General features: G+C 41.5%; 1 protein-coding gene across 1 annotated transcript; it reads left to right on the top strand.

Annotated features, from left to right (window-relative positions):
- The first annotated feature begins 6,882 nt into the window (after nt 1-6,882).
- On the top strand, nt 6,883-14,087 carry ppp1r32 (protein phosphatase 1, regulatory subunit 32). The gene is made up of 12 exons (XM_050073446.1): nt 6,883-6,923; nt 7,153-7,339; nt 7,435-7,570; nt 10,552-10,714; nt 10,826-10,871; nt 12,870-12,970; nt 13,121-13,186; nt 13,303-13,392; nt 13,467-13,532; nt 13,637-13,731; nt 13,824-13,928; nt 14,009-14,087. The coding sequence occupies exons 2-12, from the start codon at nt 7,228-7,230 to the stop codon at nt 14,025-14,027; spliced, it is 999 nt and encodes a 332-aa protein (XP_049929403.1). The 5' UTR covers nt 6,883-6,923; nt 7,153-7,227; the 3' UTR covers nt 14,028-14,087.
- Nucleotides 14,088-14,749: the final 662 nt, after the last annotated feature.

The following is a 14,749-nucleotide window of genomic DNA, read 5'->3' as shown; positions in this document are numbered from 1 at the left end:
AATTTTTGAACAATGCAGTAGTATTTATTGAAAGCATAATGTAAGCGGTGCTCATTGTAATCGCGCAATAATGTGCTATTTAAATCTTAAAAGATTTAGTCCCCCCCTCCCATTCCTAGTAGTGGTATATCCCACACTCTTTCCAAGGGGCGGGGCTAGCAGCCATTAGTACTTGGCAGCAGTAGCAGCGTGTGGCTGGACCCGGCTGCCCACATCGCGCATCGTGGGGTAAGATGTACACTCACACAGACATAGTTTCACTTACACAAGTTACAACACATCCCATTTACTGTTACAACAAGCCCCAGGCCCAGGCTGATAATATAAACTGTCTGCAACATTTCTCCTGCATTGTTCAAAAGCCTACTCAATTACGAGTGCTGCTAAGCTAAAAGCTAATGATTAAGCTCAGAGTTTAGTGATAGTCAGAGAGGACAGGAGAGAAAGAACAGGGAGAGGACAGGACAAGAGCAGTCAGTGGCGGAGCGGCTCGTAGCTAATGGGTACGTGTCTGTAGGCTCTCCACCTGTCAGTGAGACACACATGAAAGACGTGCAGTCTAACCGACGAGGAGCGGTCATTACGCGCGACTATTACGCACGGTTGTGAGGTGCGCAGCGGCAGATGTCACAGCACACTGTTTATGAACCAGTTTACCAGTTTAATTGCAGGAAATGTTTAGTTGTGAAACCATTTCTCATAACTAACTTGATTTCAATCATTTTGTTTTAAATCTTGACATGTGCAGGTGGACTCAGCCAGTGCTAAGAAAGGTCCTATGCCTGCCTGTTGGAGAGACAGAGAGAAGATTAAAGCGTCAAATTGTGGTAAAAGATGCTGTATAAAAGACAGGCTACAACTTTTTTTCCTTGTCCCCCCCTGGAATTATTCTCTAAAATTTTACTGTTTATTGTCCCCCCCCCAACTATGAAATGGGATTTTTGCCCCGGCTCCTGGGTCAAATGACCCTGCAGTAGTCGTGGGTATTTATCAGCTCCGGCTCTGATCCACATGGATGAAAACACAACACCCAGGTGAACGCACAAATTTTAGCTCCTTTACCGGTCAGATGCCATGACGTGGCATCCCAAAATAATGTCTGTCTCCACCCAAGCAGTGCTCAAACATCTTTCCAAATGCACTGAGTAAAGAAAGACTGAAAAAGTAACAGATATGTCAAAGGAGTAACCACTGTTACATTTTCGATGGCCTCCATGCTCCTTCCTACTGTTTACTAACCCGTTTTCCGGTGACGTCCAACATGACACACCAAAAAAAAAAAAGACCCACACAGAAAAGTATACTCGTTCCCTGCAGGGCAATGGGAAAGCAGTATATAGCCTATTTTTAGCAGGTTTACCTGTGTTTAAAAAAAGAAACAAACGTGTACACACGTAATTTTGGTGGACGAGGGGAATAGGTCTAAGATATCATGATATGCTGTAACATTTCTCTTAATTGGAAGTAATGCTTCAAAAAATACAATACCAAAAAAAAATTCCACAACAAAATGTGAACAGGGGGCGTCCACATACTTGTCACCACATGGTGTATCTCTGTTTTTTATTTTTATTTATTTATTTTTTTAAATCCAACTCACCACACATACACAAATAGTGTAATTAAACTGCAATATAAATAATTAGAACCTGTAATGACACCATTCCAGTTTAACATGTTCCACCACGAGCTGATAGAGGCTGCAATTTGCAAAGGTTGTTTTTGCCTTTGAGTGCAATTAAAAATGTATAGTGGAAAGCGTCTGCTCTGAGCAGCGCATTAGTCAGCATGAAGGTAAATGAATCGCACAGCTACGTGCTACACTCTGAGGGAATCTTTCATCCCACTTTCAAGGATGACGACAGATTTTCTCATTAATTAGCTCTTGCATTGTTCATACAGTTTGTTTCACTTCTGACTTCAGTCCAACAGCTGTGTGTGTTTCAGCTTCAATCCGTCACACATCAAACATTCAAAGGCATATCTCGCAGCATCAACATGACAGTGGAATCGTTTGCCTTTAATTTAATCTGCTTCTCATCAGGTTACGGGATATCCTGTCTTGTACAGGTTTGGACTTAAAATGTCTAATTTTATCCCTGAATCCCCCTCTGCTCATCTCAGCCTGCCTCCTTAGCATTACACGCACCAAAGCTGACTGAAACTCGAAATGGAAAAAGATGACAATGCAATTTACTCCAAACCGTCCGTGCCAGATTTGCCTATTAAGTACAGAAGTCAAAAAGGAAGCAGGAAGGAGATAAGACCCAGAACAGTGAGGCGGTGAAGCAGAGAGAGCACCTCTGAGACCTGACACACAAAGAGGGGTCTTAGCGCCTGAGCTGTCTCTTTATGTCTCTCTAAATATTAATTCCATGCTATTCTATGGCAGACACAGAAACAGGTTACTGAACCGACAGAGAAACCATCGAGATTCTCCTCCCGGTGCAGCAGAGTATCAGAGCTGGGCAGGAAACGCAGACGAGCAGCGAGCCAGCCGAGCTCCTGCAGACAGGGGCCGAGGTTTCGTCCCTCCCTGAACTACAACAGACGGCTGCAGGCGAGCCAAGCACATCAACTCGACGGGAGACCCGTGCTTGCATCACCTCCATCTATTTTTAGACCCACTGCACCCACCTTTTTTCTCGTCTTTTAAGCTCCCTTTGTATTCAAAGTGTTGTCTCAAGTGTAAACTGTTGCAGAAGGTGCAGCATTTTATCTTTTTATTTCCCCAGTATTACTGTCAATTTGATGAAGAATCTGGCCTATATAACTGAGCCTGGCTACATCTCAGTCATGTAACATGTGAATTATGCAGATGCAGAACAAACGCAGATTGCTGTACTGAAGAGATGAACAATCATGTAGAGAGTCTGCAGGTTTTTCATTTCAAACAGAGTACAGCAGGTGCTTCCACTGATCAGTTACTCCTCTCTGACTCTCTGGATGAAGTTGTTATAATAAGCGAAATCATCTGGTGTAATCTTTTGAGTGGAATGAAAATCGGCGCCCGGTCTATTCCTGCTGTATGCATCCTGTGAGTTTATAATTAGAAATGCCAATAATGTGCACATTGTGTTTAAGAGAAAAGAAGCAGGAAATGAGACTGTCAGTTCCAATGATGCAGGCGTTTCCCTGTAGTTATTTTTTGGAGAAGATAATGAACAGTCTCAGGCTTGGCACGACAGCACGTCAAGCAAGAGAGACTGTGCAACACAAGCAACAGCTTGGTAAAGATAGGCTCCTCCGACTGCCAGCGTTTGGACAGATGGAGGGAGCAAGAAGGGATGTGACAGAGGTGAAGATGCAGCGCGAGTCCAAGGAAATGAGATGGAAAGAGAAGGAATAGGAAGTGAGAATTAAAGGAGTGTGTGTGGAGATGATGTGACGACAATCCATTGTCAGATTTAGTGATCCACGGGGTGGTCAGGTTGTCATGGAAAAACCCCACATAGATTTTATACTGTAATTCCCACCTAATAATGAAACAGGGAAGAAAATCACACTGTTTGAAGTGTTCACACTGATGTAATGCACAGGTTCTGTATAAATATCTCTCTTTTACACCTTTAATTGATGCAAAAATCCTCCTGTTTGTGCTTAATTAGTAAGAATATGTATCTGTATCTTAATCTGGAAAAATGACACTGATGTCCAGCTCAGACTGTTTCTCCAGATGTCCTAAATACACCAGGAGCTGAATATCCTCCAGATTAAATAGAGGCGCTCATGTAGATGTATGTGTACAGATGTATAGATGGTGTACGGACATTTTCTCCTGCTAACAGCGGTGGATGATAACTCCCTGTCTCGGATGGACATTTTTTATCAAGATGTCATGCAAATTTCAAGCCATCCATCTTTCCTTTTTTTTTTTTTTTTTTTTTTTTTTTTTACATAACCTTACATCTTTTCTGGGCTAGACAGAAGCTACAGCCACTGTGGCATCACACTGCCATCCAATGGACACATGGAGAAACTGTCCAGTCTGCTGAGGATGTTTGGTGAGAAAGCTGTACGGCTAAAATTTAATGTAAGTCAGTTCTATTTATAAATCACAAATTCGACTCAAAAGGCTTTACAATATGTACATCATAGTACAGATAAGGAACTATCAGATATGTATTATATACACTTATAACCCACAACATTAAAACCACTGACAGGTGAAGTGAATAACATTGATCATCTTGTCACAGGTAAATGTTCCGCTGGTAAACCCTGGGTGTTAGCATTCATGTAGATGACACCTTGACATGCTCTCCCTTTCCAAACACATCTACCACACCAAAAACTGATCAGGAACGGCCTGAGGAATGTGACAAAGAGCTCAAAGCATCGGCCTGGCCTCCAAATTTTCCAGATCCCAATCTGATTGAGCATCTGTAGGACTTGCAGGCACCCCAGAGTCAAGTCCAATCCATAGTGGGTCCTCCTCGGTTTGGATTTGGCTCTGACCTGTCAAGGCATGGACACAGGGCCTCTTAGGGCATTGGCTGTGGAACATTTGAGTCCTGTGGCTTGCAAAATGGGGTACCGGAAGGTCCTGTATGCTCGATCGGATTGGGATCTGGGGAATCTGGAGGCCAGGTCGACACCTTGAGCTCTTTGTTATGTTCTTGGCTCATTGTTCTGCTGTGGGGGGGGCAGTGTCACAGGGGAGTGCCGCTGCCATGAGGGGGAGGTACTTGGCCTGCAACGGTGTCTGGGTGGGAGGTGTCTTAAGTGGCATCCACATGAATGCCAGGACCTGAGGTTTCCCTGCAGAACATTGGCCTGTAACAAGATGATCAGTGTTAAATGCTTCACCTATCAGTGGTTTCAGTGTTGTGGCTGATCGTTGTAAAATACCTTACATAAATGTATATATGGAGCTGTGCAAAAATATGCGTGCAGAAATAATTCTTATTAAGGTAGTTCAGTGACACATTGGAGTAAAACAAGTCAGGGAAAACAGGCAGGCCATGTGGGTGTACTGTACATAACATAAATACAGGTATAAATATGAATCATAAATACAATATACATCAAATATATATCAAGGTATTTAGTTTGGATGTATGTACAAGACATATATAAAAACTATATTACATATATGTCTGTCACAATACTCACACTACACCATAGTGTTGTGCACCACACTTTAGGCCCTTCTATTTAGCATTTCTAACCATTATATAAACATTTAATAAATGTATATAACACACTGTTATCTATATGTAAGTAAATACTTACTAATGTAGTTGTCAACAACTTTAACTGTGATGCATCCATAACTGGTTTCTGGTATATAACACATTGATTCATTCACTTGTTTGTTTTTGAGAACAATGTGTTCTGTTGTTGTAAAGTGCTCTTCTGAATGAGCAATATGTGGTCAAACAGTGGGTAGTCTGGTGATTCACAACCAGAGGTAGTGATACACAGTGTACCTCATGATGTACTTCTGCAGTCAATATTGTTTGTTTAAAAAAAGTTAACATAATTGAGTTTAGGACTAAAAACAAACACACAAGTAGATTAGAAATTACTGGAGGCTGATCGTTATTATCACATATAACACAACTGATACTGATACAGCAGGCCTGAGCTGAATAATCGGATGAAAAAAGTATCCTGTACAGATATTGTACTTTTGACAAGTACAAGTATCATGTCAGTAAAAATGTTTCATTATCCGTATTTATGATGAAGGGAAATCCTCATTTTGGTAGTTGGTTCAATCTCTCAATCCTGTAATCAAAAATGATCTAAAGCTCAATCCTGAGATTTTTCTGTGGATATTTTTCTGATAAACAATAAATATAGCAACGTTTGATCAACCCAATTTTCATTCCCATCCCAAGTTGTCACATATCACCTCTTTGTCAGTGGACTTTCAGGTCTAAATATTACGCTCTAGGTATCCTCCTGCATCTGCTGTTGATGTTCCGGGATGCTGCAACCAATGCCAGGACAGCAACAAAAGCACCTGGTTACATTTAAGCAACTAAAGCTCATGGTTAGGTTTAGAAAAAGACATCATCGTTTGGCTCTAGATTCACATGGCAAGCGAACACCAGGCTCCCGGCTGAAAGTCCGAGGTTTGTTGAACCCTTCCTCCGTCCCTCCCACCCACCTTATAGGTACTTTCCATCTCCTTATATTACACTGTTACTAGCAGCGTTTCACACTGGCGCTGTCCTGTGGAATATCATACAGCAACAACAGGTGCCCTCCAGCTGACCAGCAACATATGATACCACAGCGAAAGATGGCTTTTGGCATCGGTGTCTGATGCTGAAATCACAAACACAGCAGCTGTATTTAACGACTTTGGAATGAGGACAGGCTGCAATTTCAGGATTAAAAGAACAATCCTGAAATTGCAGCCTGGTTAGGTCCCACCCATCTCTGGATTAAGCTCCACCCACTGACAGTTTAAACCCTGCCCGAGGTACAGATACAGGTAATGATGTACTCACTCATCTCTACTAGAGACATTCAATCATAAAGATAAAAGGGCTGAGCGGTTAAGAAACACCTCCAAGTGGTATAAATACAAATATGAATAAAACAAACTTAAAAACTTGTATGGAAAAACATTATTGCAACAGTAGGCTAACCACTTTTTAATAAAAATAACGCATTTGGAACATGTTTGGTGTTTGGTCATAAAATGCTGCAACATTAAATAATCCAGAGGATTCAGTATTATTTTGTCATGATCTAATAACTTGTATGGAGCAGGTGTGTAAGAAATAAAACATACACCTGATGCAGTAGAAACATCTAACATTAACTGTAAGCAGTCAGTCTTTCACTCTAGTCACTCTGCAGCAGTAATGTTGCTGCCCTTGTGCTGAATCTCTTAGCAACAGAAACCTGTTTACCTACAAAACCAACACAAGACAGAGGGGTGGACAAACAGCCTGGAGTTGAAGGTATGTCTAAGTGAAGCTTTCTTTCTTTTTCTGGGGTCATTTATATCAAGTTTAAATAAATATATCTGTAGCTTCACTCCTCACTCAAACAGCATTTGATAAAGGGAGCACTTATTGCATTACAGACTCTGTAATCACTTCTTCAGAGAGCTCTGACTTCTGTGGGATTCTGTTAAAGCCATAAAACAAAGGAGTTACACGCTGATGCTGCTTTTGTTTGTGGTTACAGCAGTGCGCACATGCCCTGAGGATTTTTGCCATCCATCACTGTTGTCAGTGAGGGTTTCCATTACAGCAGTCACAGATGGCTGAGCAGGGGAGGATAGTCATGCCGACTGTCGGAGCAACAGGCAGCAGGGGAGGACTGACCGACAACACAGTCAAACTCTGCAACACGTCTTATAGAGCGTCATATGGTGAGAGAGTGGTGATGAGGGGGGAAACTTTATGTCACATGAAAGGACTTAGAAAGGATCAGCATAAACAGATTAACTTTTATCACACTGATTAGGATTCAAAACAGATCCAGGCAGGGCGAACTTCACTTCTTACCTCAGACCGCCCAGTGGGTCAGGCTTCACATCAAACCAGAGACCTGCCATTTATTACAGGCCATGTTTGGACCACGTTGACAACCCTCAGTTTGGGTAAGTGTCAGAGCAGGTGAGGACTGTAACAATGCTAGAGGCCCCACACAGGTGCTTCCAATCACCCTGTCTGATCAGATCTCTAGTCAAATAGAAGCTGGGTGGAGTAAGGGCGCAGTCACACATGAGTGATCATCACTGAGGCGATAATGTAGGCAGTGCTGGTTGTGACGAGCTTGTTAGCTAATTTTAGCCAGCTTGGTTATAAATACCACAAAAATGATGCCATCGATACACTTTCAATCTTCTTAAGTTCCATGCCTGTCTCCCAACTCACTGCCAGCCAGGCAGCATCTCTCATGTGGGACAGTTTGTATTTTTCATGGCCAACATCACACAGTATCGAGTGATTAAACACAGCAACAATCTGTGTCTCCTTCACACATAATCCTTTGCTGTTGGTTGAAGCTATGACTTTGCCAGTTCAATGTGTGACCATACTGTCACTATCGTCATCAATGCTGCACTGATGATTTCAAGGGCTGAAATGTTTGCCGTTGTTTTTACTTAGTCTTCATCTTTTTTTTTTTTTCGCTTTGAGCACCGTTTTTGTGCACAGATGTCTTTAATAGATAATATTTAAATATTTTGATCTCAGCCCGTGGACTTTTTTGTGGCTTTCTAGCCCAGTTACATTGGTGTGCGAGTATGTCCTCTGTCGTCCCTTCCTCCTTGTTTGTCTATTGCACTGACGCACCTGAGACAAACTTTTTTGTTGCCCCAAGTAGATGCAGTTTTACACCAGCCCTATGACCATACTGTCACACATGAGCGAAACACTGAAGGCTAATGAAGGCGCATTAAAACATTTACTTAAAGTAGGCTAGCAAAGCAAATCCACATATTTGCAGTGTGTAGTTCAGCTTTGGTGAAATTTGACTGGCAAAATCACAGCCTCAACCAACAGCAGAGGATTATGGGTAGGGGACACAGCGATTGTTGCCATATCAGTCAAGCCGATACTATATTAGTGGCAAATACAAACTGCTCCACATGAGAGATGCAGCCTGGAGCATAAGAAAATGTGTACCAATAACATCATATTTCATGGTATTATGAGCGAGCTAGCTAACATTAGCTAGCAAGATAGCTTTCTGTGTGCGTCACACCTGACACTGCCCACACTCAGCACAAATATTGCCTCGGCAGGCGACGGTCACTGGCCTGCATTTGCTCATGTGTAACTGCCCTTATGCTGGAAATTGCATGAAATACCAAACGCTATGTAAAAATAAGCAAGAGGGAAGTGCAAAATGAGGAGGTTCACAGTTTAGCCAAATCACAACATGTCTCAGCAGGAAAAGCACAGGTGTAAATACTATCAGTGTTGATAGCCCAATTTCATTTAGCTGCTTTGATGTCAGGATCCCTGGCTGTACTGTGCATGCTGGCTCACTTTTTACACTCAGGGGAGGTGAAATAGTTGGTGTATTGAAAAAATGTAAATGAGTCCAATGGAAACAGATTTAGTGAATAAATGATGACGCACAGTCATGACGTACCTGTGTGCGCATGCAGGGCTGCTACCAGAAGAGCAAAAAACTGTAATCTTACTTGTTCAAAACTCTGTGTTTCTACAGTCAAGTGTTTGCTCTGTTATTATACATCTATTGTTAACCTTCATTTGAGATGGTAGAGCTGCAGCTGTAGCAGCTATGTGACCCACCCACCATCATTAAACGATCAGACCCTTTCACTCCTTGGTCCAAAAGAGGAAGAAAATGCTAAGTTATTGTTTAGGTAGACGTGTTAGGTTAGGGTACAGAGAGGCAGTTAAGGTAAGGGTGATGGGAATGGTTACATCTTGTTACTCATGAGGTGAATCACATCTTCATGTATAATGAATTATAAAGTTGATTACTGCTTCATTTGGCCTCATATTTGTTCACTACAATGTGGCATTGAAGCAGGGTTCATATAACCGTTGTGTTGGTGGGTTTGTCTTGCACTGGTGGTGGACACGGTTTGTAGAGGTGTGTCATGTAGGCTTCAAACAGAATGTGGTTGCAGCTATACACATCTCTCTTTGTTTGAGGTTTGACTTTGGCTCTTTTAATTATGCCATCTTGTGCACCCTCGTCTGCAGTCGCACCTGACTGGATAATTAGCTGCTTGTCTTGATGAACCAGCTCCCAATATTTGCATAATTGTGAAGGGAAAAGTTAATACATTAATATTTTCTTTTGCAGATTATTTAATAATTTGGTTAAAATTTGCGCCACTTTTCATCCATTGCCATGGCTTACTGGGACACTTGAACAGAACAGAGCCATTGTTTGTGTTAATTGCAACACCTGTGCTTTTACCCCCCACTTTGGACAGGTTGCCACACTATCACAGGGCTGACACATAGAGACAGACAACCATTCACGCTCACATTCACACCTACAGACAATTTAGAGTCACCAGTTAACCTCACCTGCAGGCCTAATCAATCAAAATAACTAAAATAACCTGTGTGATTTTACCATGGGTGTACAGGGCTTAAAGAAGTGGTGCTCAATTTATTTAAAATTTTAATAGAAATAAACAATGTCCCTGTTAATCCAGTTTATGTACAGATTTTTCTGTGTTACTGTGATACTTTCTACCAAAGAAAAAGTCCCTGTTATATAGCTACTGTTACTGCCGCTGCTTCTTTTAATGAGCCCCACAAAGACAACCCTCTTGACCTCTTGTATTGGAGTGGAGACAGAAATCCCAGAGAGTGATGTCTTCACAGCCCTGCACACCCATAGTAAATCTTCACAGGTGATTTTAATCAAATGAAACTAAAGCCAGAAACCTCCAGAGACAATAAAGCACACATATTTTTGTAAACTGGTTGAACTGATGCATACAAGAACACAAGTTCTTCTGTGTTTCTGCGTAAACCAACTTCCTGAACTGATTAAACTGACTGTGATAAATAAAATGAATGCTCCCCTCACGCTTCAAAAAGCCTGTTTCCTCAAACACAGGTGTGTTGTTTTTGTCTGCAGACTCCTGTTATCTGACAGCTTCGTGTCTCAAACTCAACGACACTACCAGCATCACATCCAGTCTGATTGTTCGGGGTCTTTGCCAAACCTCATTAACAAACCCAGAGACAGCGGCTTCCATCAGCTGAGGAGTCGTCCGAAGACAGCGGCTGTGGAGGAAAAGGTAGGACGCGGAAAGATAACAACACGCAGGAGATGTTGAGAAGCATAACATGTGCATAAATACTGAGTGGTAAAGTCCTAATTATCTGTCCCCATGAATATTTCTCCTCAGACAGAGTACCAGAGATTGTTTGTGCCGCATCGGCTCACACCTACAGGTAAAATAATAGTTCATGTGGGTTTAAAGTTTAAAGCTGTAGTTAGTAACTTTTATGAAAATAACTTTTGTCATATTTACTGAACTAAATCCACACAGCATTAAATGAGACATGTTTCTCTGCCTCTTCATATGCTTCTAATGGCATTTGCTGGATTATACTGCAGCTAATGAAAAAAAACAATCAGAGCCGAGGGGTCTTTAACGCAGCTGTCAATCATGTCTCATGAACTGCGGTCACACTGTCAAACTAGGCAGCGCTGATCAAATATGAACAAAGATTTTGTCACTGCATTGCCCATTTCTCACTTCAGGGTGCTTTCACACCTGCCTTGTTTGGTTCGAGTCAATCGAACTCAAGTTCGTTTGCCCTTTAAGTGCGGTTGTTTGGGCAGGTGTTAACACAGCAATCGCACTCAGGTGTGCACCAAAACAACCAGACCAAGACCTTCTTGAAGAGGTGGTTTCGGTCTGGTTACAAATGAACTCTGGTGCAGTTTGTTTGTGGTGAGAACATGTTCCGACCTCAATCCGAACCAACTGCAGTCACATGACACATTGTTTGGGTTAAACATGAGCATGTTACAGTCCTGGAGGATTATTAATGTGCACCTCCTCCTGTACTGCCTTAATATGCACATTCAGCACATCCAATGCATCAAAACATTGTTTTCTAGTTGGAGCTGCGCCTCGTTTTCAAACTGTATAGTTTGCCTAGAATGAACAATGACAGCAATATAGTCCACGATGACCAGCGCTAATATCAAGTGTACTCTTCTTCAATGTTTTGTTTACTTCCCGGATTTTTCCTGCATGGAAATTCTGCCCAATCAAGAGCAGCTTTCTCTCACAAGGCATTTGGTCTGGTCTGCTTGTAAATTCTGCCGTGAGAACACGAACCAACTCTAGGCAATTATGCAACTTTGTAACAAAATCCGTCCCTGATTCGGACCAAAGCAAGACAACTCTAGGTCTGAAAGCACCCTCAGGTGATTTCAAAAACATATGTGTGTGTCTTTCGGACCTGTGCGTTAATGACAAAAAAAAACAGAGTGAAAAAATTGAATTTCCCCTCAGGGGGATTAATAAAGTATATAAAATTAAATTAAATTAATTAAAAATTAAAATTATTTTAGTGTACTGTTTAGCTGTAAAATGAGATAGTTTGCTCTGGCCAGTGAAAGATGCTTGATGCTTCACTCAACTGTTTCCAACATGGCAACCAGGTCACAAACTTTCTCATTTCACAGCTAAACAGTGCACTAAAATATGTGAGGGGAGAAATAGGCAATGCAATAACAGAGTCTTGATTCATATTTGATCAGCGCTGCCTAGTTTGATGACTGCAGTTCACGGGCAGTGATTGACATGACTGACAGCTGCATTGACTCCTCGACTCTGATTGGTTGTTTTTTGTAATTATAGCAAATGTCATTGGAAACATTACAAGAAGCAGAAACATGATTTTATTGATAAGCTTTTTAATTAATGATAACATTTACCAACTATAGCTTTAAAGACATGAAAAAAAGGAATCGATTAGGTAGGAGACAAACCACATGTAATGTGGCGGCTGTGGCTCAGAAGGTAGAGTGGGTTGTCCACTATACAGGTGCAGTCCATTTACCATAATTTTATTCTAAGCTGCTTTAGTTGGCATGATAAAAAGAATGAGAACTTCTCATGACCTGATGTTATTGTACACTAGTCTACCACAGTATTATATTTCATTTTATTAGATGTTTTACATTATATTATTTTGTATTCATATACTTTGCTGCTCTATTTTCTGTCTTGTTTCTAATTAGATTTCATGTACTTGATCTTTTTATACATATTTGTAGTGGCATTGTCAGAGAGATCCTGAGATCTAAGAATTTAATTACCAATGAAATGCTTCACTGTAATTATTCTGCAGGTGACAATAAAGAACTTAAACTTGATGACCTGTCGGGGTTTGTTTTTAAATGGTGCATTTACACTGTTGTGCTTCTTTCAGTCTCTGTGCATCATGTGACTGTGGGTCCAAAAGGAGAGAGTGGTTTCACTGAGGGAACAGACCTTAGACTAAACACATTTCAGGAGAAGAAAAGCTGTTGGGTAGGTTTTGTGAAAAGTAATTCTTGTAAAATAAATCAGACATACAATACTATTACTACAGTTTGCATCACATGGTTACATGGCAGGTACACCACTAATTTCTGTGTGGTCTGTCTTCCCCCCTCTTCTGTCACTTTTTATTTCCTTCAGGTTGAACCTCTGCAGACTCACGGCTCAGTGATGAAAAATGACTTCATGCCGCCGTCATTTCTAAAGGTTGACCCACAGAACAGAATCCACTCTGAACTCTCTTTTCAAAGGATGCAGTTTGTAAAATTATTTTCCAGCATCTTCCAGGTTTAACTGTGTCTTTTTGTACTTTGTGTTTGAAGGGCACTGAGGCGAGTCCGAGCCTGAGCTGCAGCCGTTTTTCCAGAGAAACAGGATTCACTCGAGGTGCCACCGCTCCCCCGGCCTGCCCAGTGAGTATCGACCCTCTTCCAGTCAAGTGCTTCAGATATTAATGATATCAACATCCTTCCCTCTGCTCTTCCAGACCTCCCCTCTGCCATCACCCCAGACTAAAAGTAGTGCACCAACTGAGAGGACAATTGGAAACAAGGTTATATATTTTTATCTTGTAGTTTGTTTTGTTTTTGCTTCAATCAATATTTCCTCTGTCTGTGTTTGGAGCTGCTGTTTTCAGTCTGTTGTTGTGTTTTCTAGGAGCCCACAGGGTTTCTTCTCAATGCTCCAAACATCCATGCTTTCCCTAACACACCTTTTGATTGTTCACACTTTACTACACAGTATAGGAGCACGTAAGTGTGTTTAATAATGTCCAATAATGTTAAGTATACAGGATATTCTTCGAGCGCCTGTGTGGTTGACAAATATCCACCTTATTTTCCAGGTTCTGTAAAAATGCTGGTTATGAAAAGTTGAATTCTGGACCCACTTGTGCAGGAATCACCCGTGCAAAAATGGACAGCGGATACAATCGGCGAGACATGGATAGGTACACGAACAAGCCGCACACATAAAGTCTCATCATGCATATGTTTCCTTTGACTGACATGACCTATTTTTATTTCACAGGTTCATCTTTAGGGGCTAAACCTTCACACACCTCAGATGGTACCTGCATGGCTTAAAATAAAATGTGTTAACACGTTAATCTGGGTCATTTGTGCAGAAATAGAAAAACATGGATGTGCGAATAAGAACTGTTAAGCTATTGCCATGGATGGATTACTTAACAGGCCTACCAGGCACAGGGCCAGTGTCAGGGCCCCTCTGGTCTTCACCTAAAAATGTCACTCAAATGAAATGTACCGACCCGGACGACTTAAACTGACCACAAAGAGACACAAAAATACCACAAAGAGATGAAAAGGGACTGCAACAAGACACAAAATTATGTCATAGAGACACAAAATAACCAGAAAATCCGCCTCCTCAAGATCAATAAAGTCTACTAAGCAAACATTTAAATGCAGCACTTTGTTTTCACAGGTTTAAGTTAAAGATCGAAGACTTTTTATACACTCAGTCGATTTATTTCCCTCAAATTTTGGTCACAAATTTGTTAAAATCAGTGTTAGTGAGCACTTTTCCTTTCCCAAGATAATCCATCCACCTGGCAGGTGTGACCTATCAACATGCTGATTAAACAGCATCGTTACTACACAGCTGTGCCTTGGGATGGTCACAATAAAAGGTGGCTCTAAAATGTGCAGTTTGATCACACAACACAATGCCACAGATGTCCCAGGTTTTGAGGGAGCGTGCCATTGGCATGCTGATTGCAGGAATGTGACCGGAGCTGTTGGCCGTGAA

The sequence above is a fragment of the Epinephelus moara genome, chromosome 20 (assembly GCF_006386435.1).
Source record: "Epinephelus moara isolate mb chromosome 20, YSFRI_EMoa_1.0, whole genome shotgun sequence".
Taxonomy (NCBI): domain Eukaryota; kingdom Metazoa; phylum Chordata; class Actinopteri; order Perciformes; family Serranidae; genus Epinephelus; species Epinephelus moara.
Note: the sequence above shows the minus strand (reverse complement) of the source record. Positions and strands in the feature narration are given on the sequence as shown.

Bases quoted from the DNA above. Each gene is read 5' to 3' on its own strand.
- ppp1r32 (XM_050073446.1), top strand. From the start codon at position 7,228: ATGGCTGAGCAGGGGAGGATAGTCATGCCGACTGTCGGAGCAACAGGC. The intron at 13,187-13,302 runs GTTGACCCACAG...TTGTGTTTGAAG, and splicing joins TGCCGCCGTCATTTCTAAAG to GGCACTGAGGCGAGTCCGAG. The intron at 13,533-13,636 runs GTTATATATTTT...TGTGTTTTCTAG, and splicing joins AGAGGACAATTGGAAACAAG to GAGCCCACAGGGTTTCTTCT.